We start from the raw sequence: 20,690 nt of genomic DNA, 5'->3' as shown, positions 1-20,690 counted from the left end.
AATTAAAAGGTGGTGGATGATGATTCTTCACCACCAATATTTGGCGATTGGATCCCCTAATCCCCAGTCGCCCTTTAAAAGGGGGAGTATATTTTCTCCCTCTGTTCGGTATGCCTTCATGGTGTAACGGTTAGCATATCAGGTTCAATGTTCCGTCTTACTTTCTTCGGGAACATGCAAGGACCTGACTCGGAACAGAGAGCTTACTAAAGCTATGTTCAATAACTGTGGGAAGTAGACAGGATACACAAGAAGGGTATACAAAACCCTTTATTTTTCTCTATTTACAATAACTTCCGTACTTCCGAATACAAAGACCCACTACTTGTGGTCTAAACGTAAAAATATAAAAAATAAAACTAAACTCTAATTTAACTTTAAAATAATAAACGTGGAAGATTGGCCTTATATTAACAGGAAGCCGTATGTAGTACAGAGAACTTTGAACACTACAATACGTTTAAAATTATCAAGAGAATTAAAACCTCTGGCCTGGAAGGCAACCAGCAACTGAGTAAAACTTCTAAGGTAAGCGGCCTGCTTCGACTAACTGCTTCCTCTCTCTCGCTTGGCAAAAAGCCACAACTTAAATACTTGGCGTTCGCCAGACAAACTTTGCATAAATACGTTAACGCTTATAATTCTGGCCGGAAGTAGAAAATAAGAAGTGATAGTAAAGATTTAAAATAAAATAAACGTTAGTAATACTTAAGATCCTTACAAGCACACTCGGGGCATATGCGAGAGGTCAAGGCTCGAGAGCTGGCGAAGGCATTGCTTATTTTTCCTGCTTCAAAAATGCCTAATGTCTCTGCAACTTTGCTCTTCTGAACACTTAAAATTATTATTTACAAAAATTTTATTTTTCCTCATTATTTTCAAAAATTCGTTTTTCTTTTCTTTTAAGTTTAGTAATATGCATGAAGTACGAATATAGCATTTTAAAGAGTCTTGTTGATACGCTGGCAAATGATCTGTATAGTAATTCAAATATTATATTTATCCTGAAATCTAATCTTTTTATTAAAAATAGATACAAGAGCTTAACAAAAAGAATAATATGATTAAAGGAAATTATATCGAGATAAGAGAGCTAAATTTATATTCATTTTCAGAGCTTTAAAAAATATGTATGATGAATGATATGATTTCTCAATAATTTTAAGAAATGAGAACATGCTTTGGGTTATATAAAATTTGATTTGAGTTAGGTAAAATGTTGCAAATTTCCATTAAGTCCCATATTTGATGGATAGAATTTCAGGTTTTGAACTAGTTTACATTTCCAAACTTTAATAATGAGTTATTTTAAATTGAGCTTGGTTTCTAAAGTAATACTAGCAAATTTGTTCTACGAAAACGTAAGTAGCTGTTTCAGTTTTATAAGCATAAACAGATGAAGCATTCCAAGGCATTAAAATTTCTCATGCCACTTTTCGAAGGAACTGGATTTTAGCTGTTCGAGCTCACAGTGGAAGACCGTCATTGGCCGAATACCAGGCAGACCCTGCGTCAGCTAAAGTATTTACAAAAGAACAATTATCATGGTCGTTAGCAGTGCTCAGAAAATTGTAAGCACAAAGAGTCTACTAGTTTCATTAGTAACGCTGATCTTGCACGGCATACTGCATTTGAATTCTTAAAAGTTCCGATAACTCCATTAGGTAAAACCAGCTGATATCCACAAAAGCTATGTATTTGTCATGTGGCCATTGAAAAAAGTTACTGATTATCTGCAATGAATTCTGAACATCCGTTGAATAGATAAAATACATTTTGTGTTGCATGTAAGTGTACTCATAATCGCCAAATATGGGCAAGAACAAATTCCTCTGAAAACAGCTTTCACGTTTTCCGCGAATTACTTTATGATGGACTTTCATGGCATCTGCTTTCCCTATCGCAAGCCATCAATCAAAATACAAGTAGCTGGAAAATGGGCTCCCGTACTTACTTGAAAATGTTGCACGAGAACATGGTATCATCTTCGAAGTAACTGAATATCATAGAGACTGTCATATTTAAACAAAACAGTGAATCACTTTTTTTTTAACCCTGAAACCGAACGCCGATATCAAAAACCCTATGAAGGAATTCTTTGTAAAGGCGGTTTGGTCCCGAACCAATAGTTAGTCCTTCATGCCTAATGTTTGGTCTCCTCGAACATTAGATTTGACTACTGTATAGTTTTGGATCTGGGCTTATTTGAAGTTAAGGGTATTCATCAGCGGCCCATCATCCCTAACACAATTAAAAAGTGCTATCCAATTCGGATTCCCTTTCAATCCCAACATAATCAATATATCGTACCATTATGACGCAAAGGCACGTTCATAGAATGCGCTTTTTTACAGTGGGAAAAATGAATACTTGGTAGTGTGAAAATCTATCTAATGAAGAAAATATGTAGAATTTGAGAAAAAATTGGCTTCGGTAAATGTGATTATAAAAATATATGTTTTCCTGTCAAAAAATGTCCAAATTCATTGCAGTAGTGTTGGTGCAAACCGCAACATGATATATCACATCGTTAACGTTAATGTAGTTTTAAAACATCTATTGATTTTTGCGGCACCTTGTATTCTTGGCGAATAAATGCTTGATAAATTTTTCTTGAATGCCAATAACTGAAACAATGATCAAAGGTATACCCTAAATATTTAAACTGAAGTTTCATATTTTTTAAGAAAATGAAGCGATACTATATTTATAACAAGAAAGACTGATGTGCAGCATTTGCAAACGTAAAATTAAAACTTCTAAGTTCTATTGTACAGCTGTTATACCGTGTAATTAATTACCATGCATCAAGTAAAATGCAAGTAAATAAACTTGCCCAATAATTCATTACTTATTAAAGATACAAGAAAATCGATAACATCAGATAAATGTGTTCCTTCTCATTTACTGAATGTTTCGATTGCTTACTTATACACTTTGTTATTCAACTTAATAATACCTTAAAATTCTTAAACAGAAATAAATAATTTTATCAAAAATTAAGTTTGCAAATAATGGGTTATGTGCAAAATAAATTAAAATCTCAATTATTCGATCATCAGTTGAGAATTTTAACTTCAATAACGCCCAGTTCAAAGGCTGCTCTTTGACTTTTATGCCAAAATGTATTTTATTTAACTACTTATTTTGACTTAACTACAGATGGTTCTTTCCTTATTCTTCACCAAAATGCAAATTAGATGTTTGTATATTTAAGCTGATGGTTTTGAATGTTTATATTAAAGCCATCTTGTTGTTATTTATTCTCGCCAACTCTGCTTAAGGTAATGTTCTGGCGTTAGCGTCTTGTTAGTCGATGCTCTAAAATATGCTACGATAATTACCTGAGACATCTTAAATAATCTATTTTATGTGCAATCTTAGACTATGTTACCTACGTTTGAATTTAACTATCTGTTATGTTAATTTAATATCCAAAATTAATGAATGTTCCGTCTGCAACACAAGCTGTTCCTATTCTGTTCAATTTAAAACCACATAAAAAATATTTTAGGAGTTTATAGTAAGTAATAATTCACTGTCGGTCTAGTAGGGTCTGTAGGTCTTTAAGCTTCCAGTTATAATAGAATCCTGCATTGTCTATAAAAATGAAAACACTCGCTCAAATTCTTCGCTAATTGCATTTCAGCGTATTTCTCCCAGCTTTTCGTAAGCATTTCAGTACTAATTTTTAACTTCTGAATAATAATACTCGTATAGCTCTTACAACAGGGTCTACGTTTTATATGAATTCATTACGCAATGTTTAAGTGCATGATCATGAAACCGAATACAATTCGCCTATCATTTTCAAAAGTGGAAAGAAAACTTTAAAGAAAATGCTTGCAAAGATATTCTCCAGGGCAAAAATATGAATGATTTTTGTAATATTTTCAACAACAAATTTTCAAAAGAGAGGAAAGAATCTGTGATAAAATAACTTACAAATTGCAGTTCATTATTCTGTAATCGTTTCTATATAAAAGCGATCACAAAATATTTTACATTGCAATGATTACAGAATAAACTAGAATACTGAGTAAAAATTATTGAATTCCAGCTTACTACTTGTCTTTACCAAAAGCATAGAGGCTAAAACGTAAAAGCTCAGACAAGTTATCCTATGAGTTTTCATCGGCGGGTTAATGGGTTGGAAGGCATGACTTTCGTGCTTTTTTCTCATATTCAACGTAGCGGTAAATTTGATGAACACTGGTAGTTGGACCTGAGTTCGATTACAGATGAAAGAACTGATTTCATGGACACTTTTCTCAAGTTTAAAGTGGATAAGAATCAGTTTCCCTTAGAAGGTCCTCCACGAAAGCATCCCTCCTCTTAGGCTAGGTAGCCATAGCGTGCTTTATCATAATCAAATAAACCAAACTTATGTCTCACGTAAATGGGGGCAAACTGTCTTGTCTCCTAGTAAAGCTTTCTTCTTTAAACAGAAAACTTTCCCTCGCTTTGAAAGAATTCATTGACAAATTGACCCAGATTATTGCTTAACTTCTTTTATAACATTGGGAAATAAGAACGCTAACTTCCATTTCTTCTTGTCCGCTGGCTCAATAAAAAAAATTCAATACAAAATAATAAATGAATTGAAGCTCCATATTTATGTCACACGATTCGATTTATGCAGCAAACGAATATTTTGTGCGGAAGAAGTTGGAACCGAATTTTCAAACCAAAATTTTTTAAGTATGATGTGAAATTTACTTGTAATTAAAAGAAATTAATTCACTATATATTAACGATCTCTGATCATGTCAATCATCATACAGTTTTCAAATAACAGTCGAATGCATTACTTAAGAAAGTATGAAGATGAGCATTTAGTTAAATAAAACGAATGCAAACTAATTATGCTTGCTAACTAGACATATTTGCTGATATTTGTTTATATCTTTATGGAGCTTAATGTATACAAAATAATGATTTTAATTGGAAGTTTTACATTCTTCAAATAATTAAATAATGGAAACCAATTTAATTTGATTGTTCCATGATATTTCGGGAGAGTTACATTTATTTTCTAAATTGAATATTAGTTTGCAAATAAGTTTAACAAAAACATACAATAAATTTAATTAATATTCTTTAAATCTTAGAAATTAACTTATAAGAAAGAAACACATTATTACTATCCTTTTCTAATAGAATAAAAAATCATCTAGATTCTGTAAAGCAAAATTTTAAAATCAAAGTTATAAATCATTTAATTAATTCAATTGTTTAGACAGTAATAGACACTAATTGAAATTTAGACAGTAGTTGAAATTACTGTATAATTAATTAAACTTAATTGTTGTTCAGTTATTTAGACAGTAGTTTCTCTAAATAAGATAATTTTGAATTAAAATGTAAGATTTATGGAATTCTTTTATTATTGCAACAGTTTTTATGATAAAATAACAGGAAATAATTTATGGCCACAGGGTGTGAGATAAGTACAGAGATGTTTAAATGAAAATAATGAAATAGAATCCATAAAAAACAATAACTCGAAAAACTCCTACAGAGAATTAAAACTAAAGTGTAAAATTCATTAAAAATTGGGAAGTGTAACTCAGTATAAAAAACTAGCATTTCATAAAGCGAACTGTAATTTTATATTAAACTGTGGGTTCATAAATCTGCAGCTTTTTCTAGAAAATAAGAGATGCAAACAAGCATTAAATTCCCATATATATTCCAAAATACACCTAACCAAGAAACACGTCATGCAAAATTATGACTAAATAATAATTTTTAATATACATAAGTACTTTTCTGCTCATCTTTGCCCATTTTTTGTTGTAACTTTGGTCGAATAAACATATGCAGAATTAAACTACGTAAATACAATTTAAATATTGCATAGCCATGCCTTAGAGTTTACTATTATCATATTAAAATCTCTATTACTTCTCAGCTTTAGATATAATCATTAATTTCGCATGATTGTTTGTTGAAGTAAGTTCACGTATGGCATAACGATTTCCTATAATTGCTGCCTTGAAGTAGCATATTTTTCTATATAACTTATCGCATGTAAGAGCATCTATTTTTGAAACCTTTCATAGAACGAATATAATGGTGAAAAAATACCATATAAAAGTGAGTAATGTACATTTATTCAGAACATAGTTATCGGAAGGAAAATTATAAATTCGAACGTTATGGGCGGTTATAAATTTTGTTAATATATGATATAAATATTTGAAGATAACATTTTGTGATTTTGAAGCAAAATACTAAACTTAAAGCTGTCAGAAAGCCAGAAATTTGGGTATTTAAAACTGTTGTTTATCCGACATTAGAAACAAAATAAAACTTAAGCAAGTTTTATTCGACCATTAGTACAAAACAATTTTCCCTAAGCTTCTGAATTGTTCTTATCTCCTATGTATACAAATCAACACTAGAACAACTATGGCCCAAACAATTTACGTAAAACTTAAGTAGATCTTGAAAAGATGAAATACATGAATATCTCAAAACACTTTTATCTACCATGAAAGTGTGTCCAAAATAAGACTTTATTGAAAAACTCGCAAAGTAGTGAAAAATGCAATCACATTGTGAAGAAAGTAAATTTATGAACGAAATAAATTGAGAAAGTACTGTAAATTATGGTGTAATAAAACTATTTTTACTATAAATTAAAAGTTTAAATACCACTGAATAATTCTCTTATGTAAACAACTGGCTCTGTACTAGTATTGTTTTTATTACTGTTGCTGTTACATTAGCATGTCTCACATGCAAATGTAATGGCATATTACATATAATCCTGAATCGACCTTTGCGAGATTAAGTAACCAGGCTACTGAATTTTACACTAAAATTCATAAGAAACAAAACCCATTTGCTGGTACTAAATAAGAAAATGAATTTTGCATTAACAATATATTAAAAGCGGGAATTATTTTAAGTAGATTTTTGCTATCGAGAACTCACTATTTTTCGATGCTCATTTGGTAGTTAAAGCAGCATAAAACTTGACCAAAAGGTTTGGATGTTGTTTTCGATCTTAAGATAATCTCAAGAATCAAATTACTCTAACTTAAATTAAACGTCTGAATAATTTAATTTCACATGCAATGAAATGCGTAAACCGTTTCTTTGATTTTCTTAAACCACCAATATAAATCGGCTTAAAAGGAGACAAAAATTGAGTGTCTCAGTAATTACCGCTGAATGCCTCAAATTCCGCTCCATTTGTGGTAGATTTCAAAGTGCGCCTTGTACTTCATTCGTATGTGTGAAGAAAATGCAGTAATAAAATTCAAAGGGAATGCTATTTTCAGAATTTTATTGCTTTCAGCTTTAAACCAAATTTTTACTTTCTCCATTTTCATCCCCTATTTCATTTTGCTTCACGCTTTCAGATTTAAATTAATTTCGTTTTCTTTCGTGGATATTTCCGATTTATTTAAAATATTCTACATAGTATATTCAGGAAAGGTGGCTACAGGCTTTATTTCCTTAAATATTGATTGTAAGTATATACTTCAAAATATAAGATACACAAATTTACTAACAATTCCATAAATAAGAAAGTTTTGTAAATACACATTTTAACATTTTATATGAAACCGTAGAATAAATATTCCACTTAGTGAACTTCAATAAATTGAATACAAAGTATTCCAGAAAAAAATTAATTCGCAAGGTATTCGAGAACGCGTTACCTGACTTGGGTGATTTTTTAATCTCTAATACTGCTCGAAATATCGCATTTTCTAGCCACACTCAAACAAGAAACGCAATTTATACATTGACTGGATTTTCAGTGTCCTTTATAGATGCATTACAACATTATTTTTAACACTACTTTTAACATACATACATATATACATACATTTTAGATGTATATATATAATTCATCTTAATCATCTGAGATCTTAATCATCTCCGCTCTCTCATTTTAAGCAACCACGCAACTGTTTTTCTATTCCTCTGACAATTTACTGAATTATTGTATTATATATCTGTTAGGCAAAAAAATATGTAAAAGATAGATTCTAATTTGAATTAGCAATAACCTCTTAATTCTTAAATTAAATTTATTCCCCCTCGCTATCCTAACACAAGTGATTTTTTTTCTGCACTGTGCCATTTCGAGACTAATCCATGTCATATGAATCTTGCATAACGCTGGTGTTGTAAATGGAACTAAAACAGCCAATAGTAATTTTATAGTATAACTTATCTAATCAAATTCATTAAAAACCAGAGCATTAATTACACATTAAAAATCAAAAAACCAAAAAATTATCAAAGGTATTACAAACCAAAGCATTACTTAGCAAAACTTACACATTCTGAAAAAAGGATTTCATCCCGAACCCAACGGAACTCGCTTTCTACCCTTCGGCTTAGCTGAACTGCTGCCTGCTGCTCTCCTTCTTACTCCAAAGCTATCAAAATGTAAATATTTTGAAACAGGGACAAGCAGCGTGCCAAGTTGTTTGTGGCCGCAACATGTTACTGAAATAAAAATTAATAGTTAATCTGCCTCGGATGCTGTTCATTACGTATTCAACATGCTACGTTCTACGTTATCAATAGTGCTACGTCTTTTATGTACAGTGTCGAAATGCAGCATTACTTCGTCCAGGTCACAATGTTCCTATATCATGTATACACACACATCTACATGCATATGCATATATACACATATATATATGCATTTAAATACTTTTTCATACTTTTCACTAACCAGAAGTATATAATAATAATTAGAAACAAGAACTGAAAATAATACAGAGGGAGAATAATACAAATAAATTTATGGTTTTAAAATATATATAAAATCTACAGTAGGACATAAGCTAATCTTTGAAACGGAGTACTATTGCCTTGAATCTTCTCATAATCATGAGAATGGCCGAAATCAATACCATCAATTACTTTTCAATACAGGACATACATAGCAACGATTCTGCAGGCAATAAAATGTCTATAGCATTTATAATTTTAATTATTAAATTATAATTCAGTGCATCATGTTATAAGATATTTCTCCCACTTCCCTAGTGTGCCTTCGTGGTGTAGTGGTTCTTTACGCTGGGCCGGTATTCCAGAGGTCCGTGGTTCGATTCCCGGCGAAGGCGTTTGCTCATTTTTCATCCATCTGGCTTTTTCAATTATCCTAATGTCTCTACAATGTTAGTCATTCCGTAGTCCAATCTCGACGTATTAAAGAGCCTCAATAACAACAACGAAAGAAAATAAAAAAAGTTTTCGTATTCCTGATTTAGACCATAATTGTGAAATACGGAACCCGACGAGAAAAATAAGCATCGTCTAATTTTAAACAAAAGGTTTAACAGGTTTACATAATATATGCAAAATAACAAATTTAACAGTTCTCTTTCATGTACTAGCGTATTTAATACCACACCAAAAATTTCAGTCGCCCAAAAAAAAAAAACATTTGAAAAAAATTTAATTGCGTCTCTATGATCACCTGTAAAAACTGACATAGGCCAAAACAAAAATGAGTTTACACGTAGGTCACATATTAAAAAATATAATAACCAACTTCCACATAATTCACCATCTTGCCAAACCGCAGAATTACTCATGAAATCCTAAAACTGAGATCGCCGTTTTGGGAAATATTCCTGATTTGAAAAATAGACTCCTTAATGAATCTCTTTACATGCTTAAAAACAAGACATTTTACCTTTCTGGACTTAAAATTTATGGACAAAATAAACTCAAAAGAGATGTGGAAACAAACTCTTTCTTACAAGTTAGCTTTTTTAAGAAAAAAATCTAAGAAAGGGAAAGCGGTAATAGTCTGAATAAAAAAATTGCTATACCTATTATCTTGATCAATTTTCCACCCGTTTCATTACTTGTATTAACCCTACAGTATTATAATGTATGTTTTATCAAGAACATTTTGAAAATTCAAGTTTTTAAAGAAAACTATAAAGATCCTTCAATAATTAAAAACGTGGTGCTCGACCTCATTCAATCTAAATTAGCCCTTTAAAGAAACTTTTTTGATAACTGCATTAGCCACTTCTTTCATCCGTGCCATCCGTGTTTTGACGTAATAAAACTGAGCAAAATGTTTCACCGTTTCAAAAGCTTATTTCGATTAAAATTCCACAATACATCTAAGTTTTAAATATAATGAGACTATCGAGAGCTTACGTACCAACCATAATGAAAAAGAAGACGAAAACGCCACTTGCTTCTGCTAAGAAAAGGGATTCAAAGAATGTATTGATCCACACCGTAAGCATATCATTACTTGTAATCTCAACATTATGGAAGATACAATATTCTTAAAAACCAAGTATAACCTAAATGTGCTCGGTTAGCTACATTATTAATTATTCATTTTATAACCTTAATTTTTATGTGTTTCGTTATTAACCATCAACTACGGCAAGTTTTAGTCACAGGCTATAAGAAATTATTCTTTCGATTTTTGTCACAATAGTATTACATTTAATTAATTTTTAATTTGTTTTTACAAAATTTTCACAGAAACTAATTAAATTTATTCGTTTACTTACTTATTTATCTATATATCTATATCTATATTATATATATAGATATATTGGTAGGTATGTATTCATTTATATATATGTGTGTGTATAAAGTGAGAGAGATAACTATAGATATAAGTACAGATAAATATGAGTCCATTCTTTATTTCTTTTACATTACGTGGGAAGTAGATGCTTTATGCAAATGTTAACTTTTCATGCTATGCTCAGAAGCGATTATATACAGCATTAGAAGTAAATATGGCTTATCTTCTGTAAAAGTTAGTTAAATTAGATAAAAGTTTTGGTATTACTGCACGCATATCTTCCGAACTCCCTTCTCTGATAAAAACTAGCCGATTTTTAATTTCAAAACGAAGAACACTTAAAAATATGTTCTGATTACACGTGTTTGAAATGTATTACATAGAAACGTTTTGACGTATATGTGGAACAAGATCTAAACTTTGACAAAAAAATAATTTTAAATTACGAGAAAATCAGCCCCCAAAATTATAGTTTTAGTATATTGTAGTTTCCTAAAGTAAACACCTAAAATCTTATTTTATTGAGTTTTTATTTATTCAATAATCTTTTGCTTTTGACTATAGCTTCTATAAAAGTATAGTAGCAATACTAAAATTACATAAGAATTAATATAGATTTACAATAAACGAGGGGTGAAGAGTTAACTTAAAACTCTTCTGTTAGAAGAACCTAATATTGATCCTTAGAAAACTACGCAAAAGTCGATTCATTCCCGGTTGGGCCATAAGATAAATGAAGCAGCTGCTATTGATCTGTCGTCACTACCCTGATTTAAATTAAAGTTCATGTCTCTATGAAAGACATAATAGCAAAGGAAAACTATCAATAGAGAGGTGTCAATTAGCCACTTCTCTTAGATAAAATGATTCCCCTTTAAAAACATACCCTGAAAAGAATTAACTTCCATTAAAAAGCTGTCAAATTTAGAAGTACCGTTATAGAACATTTTAGCTTATTTTTTTTTTAAATTATAGAGGTATGCAAAATATCCATTGTTAATTTTTAAATCAGCTACATTTAAGAATTTCATTAGGTTAAATTAATTTATTTAAATATGGCAAGGCACACAAAGACTATCTTTTTAAGAAGAGGGATATTTTCGTTGAAGATTTTCTAAAGGAAACTTGCTGGTATTCGCATTGCACACGGTGAAAACCATGAAATGCGACAATTCAACAGCCCGTTTGCCTGGGATCGACACCAGGTCGAACCCCCAGTATTTAGGAGTTTTAAATATTCTGCCACTGATATAACTTTAAATCGTTTGTTTATGGAGCTTTCATAAAAAAATAAGTAATTTTAAATTGCACAGATGCAACTAAACGCACCTTAATTTTAAAACTCTAATAATTAAGAAGCTTAAAGGACTGAAAACAAAAAAGAAAGAAATTTATTTTCTGCCCTTGCTATCTTTCCGTTTATTTACCTTAACACATGGAAATAATTTTAATAACTTTGTTAATAATAAATCATGTTTGAATAAATCATAAGTCCTTTTATGATAATGTTTGTCAAGGGAATTATTCGTTATCTCTTATATTTATACGTTATGTGTACCAGCAGGTAAACTTCTGAATCACTTTTATAGTTATTTTCCAAATTATCCCCCAACCATCCCTTTCTTATTTAAACCATTAAGTGATGTTGTAAACAGTGAAGTTTAAAAAAATAAATAAAATAAAAACGTTTGAGGCAAGTTAAATTATTATTTCCTTTCACTCTTTGCTTCAACCGATTAAATAATACTAACCCCTGTTACTTTTTCTATTTAAAATATTATATGTCATTAGTTGAACTCTCTATGCAAATACTTTTAACTACATTTTATTTTTCGAATTTCCTGACTGTTGATCGAGTTTTCTATTGTTAATTACATCTCAGGAATATAAAAATTGTTTTCACTAATGGAATATAATCGCGTAGCTTTATTTTCACATTGCGTATACAATTCTTTGAATAATAAAATGATAATCATATATTTTTCTAAAAGCTTTCTTCTTTTGGGAATTTCAATATGATTTTAAACTTTTTTCTAGAATGTGTTGATTTTAGTTATTTAATTTTCCCATATTTTAAAAAAAATCCATTTTATAAGTGTTACAAAAACAAATAATTATTTGCATTTTATCTAATAGGTAAGATGTTCGTAATGCAACTTCAGCTATATTTTTTTCAAAACATGGAGTATTGTTTCAAAGTAATCCAATTTAAATTTGTGGGTTGCTTGAATGCTAAGTAAATAAAGATGCAGTAAGTAAATTATTCCAAATTAAGATGTTAAGCATAGATGTATGTAATTTCTAAATGGTATACTTACTTTTAAAAAAGGATATTTTATCATTATTTACTAAGTTTGTACTATAAAACTTTTTGCATTCTCTGTTACTTCAAAGACACCAACGTGTAAGAAACACTTGGATATTTATGTTTTTCTTCGTCTCAAACAAAGCCCTCCACTAAAGCATCTTTCCTAAGGACAGATAATGTATAAGATATTGGCTTGCCTTCTATCTGTCTAAAATAATAATGATTGTAGCTTATAACATAACCAGTTTCCTACTCTTCTTTTGCCTCAATTTCAAGAATATCTGGCAGTCGCAAACTAGTATGAGGCAGATATTCTTAAAATTTGATTTTTCATATTTCTGAAAACCATTTGAGTTCAAATTATTTAAAGAACTTGTAGCGTTGCGCGCCTCCAACTTACACGCAACCAAGAGGTGACTGTGAAAACTGGATAAAAGACAGAGTCTTGTTAAGGGTTTAAGTCCCTTTTTATTCAACGTAATAAATTACAAGTGCGTGCTCTTGACGCTCACAAACTGCGCCAACTCGGCGGTCAAATAAAAATAATAACCTGAAAAGAAACTAAAGACAAGACTCTAACTACGAGGCTCTCTAAAAGTAACTAACTCACCGCGTTTTACAATACCGCTGCTAATTCAGCAAACTTGAAGATCACTTGAACGATTAACAATACTTCCAGGCAAGCACACAGGCCGAAACGCGGGGTTCTTCAATTTCTGGCCAACTACCTCCGCGCTCGTGAAGTAAGAATATCACACCTCGAACTCGTTTCCTTTCTATTTAAATCAGAATACTTCCGCTGATAATTTGAATCCTTGCGCGTTCTACTAAAATTTACATACTCTGGCATTGGCAGTTCCAGGGGAAAGTAAGGCTTGACAGGAAAGATAGTTTAAACTTAAAATAAATGTTAGTTAAAATAAATATAAACCCTACAAACTACTCATTGTTTTTTCTGAAACTCATACAGTGCATTACTAAAATTTTACTAAAATTCATCTTCCTATGTTTCTTTCTTAATTCCTAATAAAATCTATTAACGTAACTTATAAGTGGCCCGGAAACCAAAAACCTTAATATAATTATTCTTCACTTTATTGCAGTTGAAACGTAATTAACGTATAATGATTCTGCACACACCTGTAGGGTGAATTAGGTTTTCGAAACCTAAAGCATAAAAAATATTCACTTCCTTGGCAGGAATTGGAACTCCGGACTTCCCGATTGCTATCTAGATGTGCTTTCTATTACACCACGAATGCTTGCGATAAGGACGCAGGAAACATCTTGACTACATATATTAATGTCTAAAGGAAATAATTATTAATCCTTATTAATATAATTTAAGTTCACAGAATTTATTGCTATATTCTAAATGCAAATCTAGATTAGGAAACTGAAATAAACTCTACAGAAATTTACCAACGCTTTTATTATACTTCATCAGCGAACTCCTTGCAAAATTTTAGTTCAAAACTTACTAAACAACATATTAAGTGACTCGATTTCATTTGGGGTAGTTTCTTATATGAACACGTTCTCATCGTTCATCTTCTTTTAGATGAAAGTATCCCGATCAGTTAGAACTCACTTGGGCTAAAATGGGGGAGGGAGGATCTCATCTACTGCGAAGACTGATAGAGACATCAGTCCTCGCAATAGATAAGATTTCCCCAATAAACGGAGAAATTTGTCAGCTGCTAGTTCCTAACCACGAAATTGTCCTGACATATGAGAAAACTTTTCTTACATCTTGCATAATTCTAGCATTAGAGAAAGCTAATTTTAGGAAGGAAAATTCATGAATATCAAATATCTTACTTTACCTTAATGCAGGAAAAATGTCTTCTAAGGTGAAGCCAAATACTGAACATTCTTATGATGGACCAAGAAGCATGGATTTTTCTCATTACTACATAAAGGCATGATTTAATTATATGTATTTGATTTGGGTAGTTCAAAGTTGAAAATTTATTTTGCAGTAAACAATTTGAATATAACTAATCTTTTGTTCTTTGCTCTCAATAAAGGATTATGAAGTAGACCTCTATTTACGTCAGAAATGGCTTGATGAAAGATTGAAAAAGCCAGAGATGTCGAGACCCCTCGATCTCAATGATCCTAAGCTGGTTCAAAGAATTTGGAAACCGGAAGTATTTTTTGCAAATGCAAAACATGCCGAATTTCAGTATGTAACTGTACCAAATGTACTTGTCCGAATTACTCCATCTGGGAATCTTCTGTACATGCTTAGGTAAGTTAGCATCTTCTTACTGGAAGTTTCCTAGAAAAACGATCTAAATATTTTTTTTTCTTTCAGTTCACAGTGCATTATACAAATCTTTCGAAAATGATCTTTAAAAAACGTTTTCATTGCTACCTACCTATACATGCAACGGCAGTTTTACAATCTAATGATGAAACTAATAAGTGCATAGTTGTATGCATTTTGCAGACACATTTAATAACAATAATAATTTTTCAGAGATTCCTAATAATTAACAGTGCGACACAAGCTTCGTCTATTAAATCTGATGTGTATTCTCCGAAGTCCATTAGGGTATATCACAAAAGACAAAGGTCCAACCTTGCAGTACTGTAAAAGCAGTAAATAAACATTTCTGACAAATATATGTACAGTTTTGTTCAAAACGTGCAATATACTTTCTTCCCTGCAATCTTCTTTTCAGGACAGGGATTAATCAATCAAGAGTTGAATTTAATTTAATACTCTTTTTGAATAATACAGTGAGAGTGTATCTTTTGGTATGTTTATTGTTTAGAAAATGTTTTTATTTTGAATCGTAGAAGAAATTTAAGTTTGTAAGCATTTTGAAACTTTCTGCCTCAAAGCAAGAAATAAAATGTCATAACTTTCTTTTGTAGAACAAGCAATATAATGTTACGTAATATAAACCGATCCCTTGCCTTTCACATTCTAACACATAAATTTATAGCTTTGTTTTGTTTTTATGAAAAAAATTGAAAAGTAAGCTAAATTAAAAATAACATTAAAAAATCCCGTTAATAATGATAAAAAATTTACAGCAAAATCAAAGGGAAGAACATGAAAGAAATAAAAGAGAGAGAAACTTTCGCAGCACATTTGTTTCTAAGGAAGGTGTTTTTTTTTTTTTTTTTTTTTTTTTTTTTTTTTTTTTTTTTTGTTACAGCAAAAAAAGGAATACAGTGTATCTGAATATCTTTATATCTGTTGCACAAGATGTTCTTAAATTTATTTTATTAATGCAAATCGTGGTGTAATTGGAATTTTGATCTGATGTTGTCCTTTGTGTTATTTTTTTTTGTTTGTTTGTATGTTCGTGAGTGCTTGTTATATATTTTTCTCTATTTTGATTTTATATTTGAGTATTATTTGTATCTTATTTATATTTTGTATCATGTATTATTTATTTTGTATCTGATGTGTTTTGGGGGTCACTCTTTTTTTTTACCATGAGGCCACTTTGTAGCCAGAAGGGTCTGAGTGTACGCTCAATGTATTACAATGTATTACCGTGTATCTGAAGCACATTTGTAGATTTGTTTACAGGGGGCATGCCGTTATTTTAAGTTTTATTTCTTTGTTTCCTTTTACCTCTTGAAATTGGACCACAGCCATTTGCGACACAGGACTGCATTTCAGTGCAATAAAACAAACCTGGGACTCAATAATTAAATATTAGTTCAAGGACAAAATCTTCATTTCAAGCTCTTTCTTCGTGATGGTATTAAATTTCCAGCAAGGAGTTACTGCAGAATTATACATTATAATGAAGAGTTAAACGAGCATAATCTATTTTCCAGTGGATTGCGTTCCACATTTTAAACGTTTTGCGTGTATGCTAATCGAACAAATAGGACTTCCTGAAAATACCACTTAATGTATGGTTTTTGAAAAGAATATTCTAACAAGATTTGATTATTTAGTAAATAACTTGTACATAGCAGTGGGATGAATGAACGTAAATTTTCAAGCGATATTAATACTTCATTTCAATAATTGTAAAACAATACTTAAACAAAAATAGTAACACAACTAGAAATTATTAAAGACATATTCATTTTCTCCTATATACGAAAAAAATGGATTTCGTTAAAAATTTAAACATAGTCATCCGTAAACGACTGAAAATTAAGAAAAATGTGTAACTCTAAGAGGAAAATGGCTAAGCGTCTGTAATATTTTCTGCTTCTGCTTTTCTCAAACACTGCAAATGATACTTTCTAACAGACATCTTAAAATAACATTTTGTAGAGCATTTAGCTGTGTGAGGAAATATGAATACACCCTTTCAAAAATTTCAAAAGCCAATTCAAACAAGAAAAATTAGTATCACAGAAGTTCATAGCTCATTCAAACAGAATTACCAGATGCAATGTTCAATGAATGAGAAGCTCAGTGAAAAAGAAAATGAGAGAGAAAATTTCAGGAAGAATATCAGTGTAAAAGGAAAGCAACTTTCCACGTGGTTGATTTTAAGTTAATCGACGTAATGACATTATTCAGACAATGAAAAGTAGTTGATTTCATCAGAAATGGATTCTCTTAAAACTAGTTCTCAGATGGAAAAGACAGGATCCAAAGTAATCGTTTTTTTTTATTAAGTCTATGCTTTCAACGTGTTCTTTTGTAAAATTGTAAAGTAGCTTTGCTCACGTATTTTTTAAATGCTTTTCAATAAGATTTTTGTCTTTCATAGAAAATTGCCTAAATTTAATTTTTTTACATCTAAATTATCAAATAAATTACCTAGCTTAAATTTAAGTAAAAGCTTTAGATTTGAAACAGTTATGTTAAATTTACGATTAAATATATAGGAGCCTAAAGCATTAATCCACAAATGTAACGAATGAAAAGGGAAAATATAGCTGTTAAAGATACCTAAAATTTTGTAAAGCCTACCCTAACGCGTATTTTTTGTTTGTCATATCATTTACATCATATAAAATATTATAGTAGCATTCACATAATATTTAATATTAATTTCCAAAATTTTGAATAGATCAAAAGTAATTTCCAAAACTATTCCAGCAATCTATGGAAATGAATAAAATTACATGCTGTCTTACTTTTGCTCAAGAATCACAATGCTAAGTCAAACAATTTTAACAATTTTTTTAATTGTAACTAAAATTATTAATCGCAACAGGAACTCTCATTATAACAAAGTAATAAATATAGTAACTTAAGTTCTCCTTCGATTCAAATTTAGGAAATAAATTTTAAAATGCATTTTGGAACTATTTTTATTTCTGTAAATCTAAAACATTGAATCCATCGAAATCACAAAAGAAGCTTAAATTAAAAAAGAAAATCTGAAAGGTTTCAGATTTTAAATTATGTCCAAAGGGGCGTTTTTTAATGTTTTGTGTGTTACTTTTATTTATTAAATATCATGTTCTTCGCACTTAAACCATAAATTTCAGTTCAATAGCAATGTCGTAAAATAATTTTAAAATGAGCCTATCTTTAGAATTTCCGCTACACAGTTCCGCGAGCTGGAGATAAAAAGCTTTTTTTTCCCTCCAGTAGATTGTTGGCATTGCTCGCTTTCAAATCGTTGAGTTTGTCACTCAAAAATTCGTTAAACCTTTGCAAAATAGGATATCGATAATAAAACAAATTCCAAATTTCAAATTTGGGCTTCCACATGCCCATATTCGCAGTAGGATTACGTCATACAAATTCGATGGCTCTGTGTACCGTTGTTTTATCAGAATGCGAGAAATATACATAGATTTATGCAGATTTTTCATTATTTAATTTCTTCAAATATAGGACTCTAACATTTGGTGGCAACAGTTTGAAAAGTGAAACGGACATTTATAATGTTTCAACGCAAAATCGCAAAACGAAAACAATATTCCTTCAGGGACAAAGCCCCTTTGGACTAATAAACAGACTTATTCGATATTCGATATTAAAACACATACGAAGCCGCATAAATAGATTTTACGATGCAGTATAATTTCTCATTCATCCCTGATTTATTTCTAATTCAAAAGCCTTCAAGAGATTTCAGAATGAGTTGTGGATGAAAGTAATTTTACAAAAATATGTATTTGTTGTGTTTTTGCGACTTATCTCACTTCTCTGAGAATAACATCAGAAGCCCACAAAATTCATCGGGCCAGAGAGTGCAAGAATGCGCCTGTCGCTGGCAAGAGCCTTGAGCAGCATACAGGTGACAGTACGACTTTGCTCAGTTCCGTCTCCAGTTTTGAAGGAGAGCACCCCCAGAGGGCATTTCCAAGGGTCTGCCACCCTTTTCCTCTACAACTAGCATCTCGAGAGAACTTAAGTCTCGCCACATATTTAGAATTTTCCCATGCCGCACAGGCACTATACAGTTGCAAACAACCATGCCTTCTCCGGGTTTCTAACACGAGCCCTTCGGTACAGCAGTCAGCGTCGCTAATAACTATCCCGGTTGGGCGGCAAATGCGTATTTTCATTTCACAATGTACTCCACTTCAGTGTTAATTTTTTTTCCTAATTTTACAGTAAAATTTATCAGTGTCTTAACGCATACGCGATACGAGAATATGACAAACACATATTAGCGCGTAATATTTAACACATTTAATCAAAGATAACTGCATTCAGACCAAAATATTGCAAGCTATTTGCCAATTACTGATGTATTTGTAACAGCATAACTAAGTAGTGCAAATACTATAGATCCATTAACGTAATTGCTTTTTATCCTTTTAATAGAGAAAAATTCGAAGGCTAATTAAGCATATCTTTAAAATAATTGTCCTTGAACAGACATGGAGTTATAAAAATATACTTTTTCGAAAATGGAATTTCGAAGAAGCATTTCTTAATTATTAAAGACCATAAAGAAATACATTATCTTATCTATAAGGTTTAATCAGTTTAATACTAATTGAAAACAAACGAATTTTTCAAATAATATATCCTTTACTTTCTTTGGGGTAAAGAATTGTATCTCTAATTAGATAGACTCCGAGTTTATTGAATAAGACAAATAACTATTCGCTATTTTGAGAAAATAATTGAGATTTTCGCACGTTAAATGAAACGAAAGACATTTTCCACTTCATAATAAGTGTTTTTATTTCTTGAAAACAAAATGGAAGGAAAAAACGAAAATATTGATTGTTGCCACGTACATTTTCATCATGTTGCCAAATTTAGTGAAGAAACACCAGATTTCATTTGCAAATATGGGCGTAACTCATCAAATGCGACACTACGTTTTCCTTCTTTTAAGCATCTTGGACTACTTTTTAAGCACAATTTGCACCTACAGAATAAATAATATAATATTATTCTGTTCCAGAAAGTAAAACGTTCCTCCCCCTGTTTCTTTTTTTTCTTCTTCAAAGTGCCTCCAAATCAGAAACACAAACTGAAAATCAACACGCTGTTTGTATTTTCAATTAATAAGCATTTCTGACTAATAGTGAATATTGTACCTTGCAATGCCGTCCTTAATATTACTATGGCTTGCCATACCAGCACGGCATACCGTGCTGCAGTACGGTATGCTGTGAAGCTAACTAAGCTGTGACATATAGTAACCAATTTTACCTCGACATGCGGTAATGAGATCCGATAATGAAAAAAACAAAGTTCAGAGTTCACTATCATAGACCAGTTTTTCAAGCTACGATTTTTAAGCTAATTCACCAAACGAAAATATAAATTGCTAGACTTAATTATTTTGAACATAAATTATATTTAGCATTACATAATTTATTATCACTAGCTTAAAGATTAGGATTTGTTTAAAGAAAGGAATGCGGTTTAACTTTTAAAAGGACATTAACTAAGCTTTTGAATTTCTGCCTCCTCCTTTTACAAAT

The 20,690-nt window shown here is 30.8% G+C and overlaps 1 protein-coding gene across 2 annotated transcripts in view; it reads left to right on the top strand.

Moving 5' to 3' along the window:
* The window catches only part of LOC118190063 (glycine receptor subunit alpha-3-like), a 358,296-nt gene that overhangs the window by 259,448 nt on the left and 78,158 nt on the right, over positions 1 to 20,690 (top strand). For both annotated transcript variants that reach the window (XM_085810099.1, XM_085810098.1), the window contains exon 4: positions 14,882 to 15,105. In XM_085810099.1, coding sequence (XP_085666225.1) covers positions 14,882 to 15,105 — 224 coding nt within the window. The remainder of the gene's footprint in view (positions 1 to 14,881; positions 15,106 to 20,690) is intronic.

The sequence above is a fragment of the Stegodyphus dumicola genome, chromosome X2, assembly GCF_044657685.1.
Source record: "Stegodyphus dumicola isolate Sdum_Otavi_A_Nest chromosome X2, ASM4465768v1".
In the NCBI taxonomy this organism is placed as follows: domain Eukaryota; kingdom Metazoa; phylum Arthropoda; class Arachnida; order Araneae; family Eresidae; genus Stegodyphus; species Stegodyphus dumicola.
The sequence above is the reverse complement of the archived record's forward strand: the minus strand, read 5'-3'. Positions and strand labels throughout refer to the sequence as shown.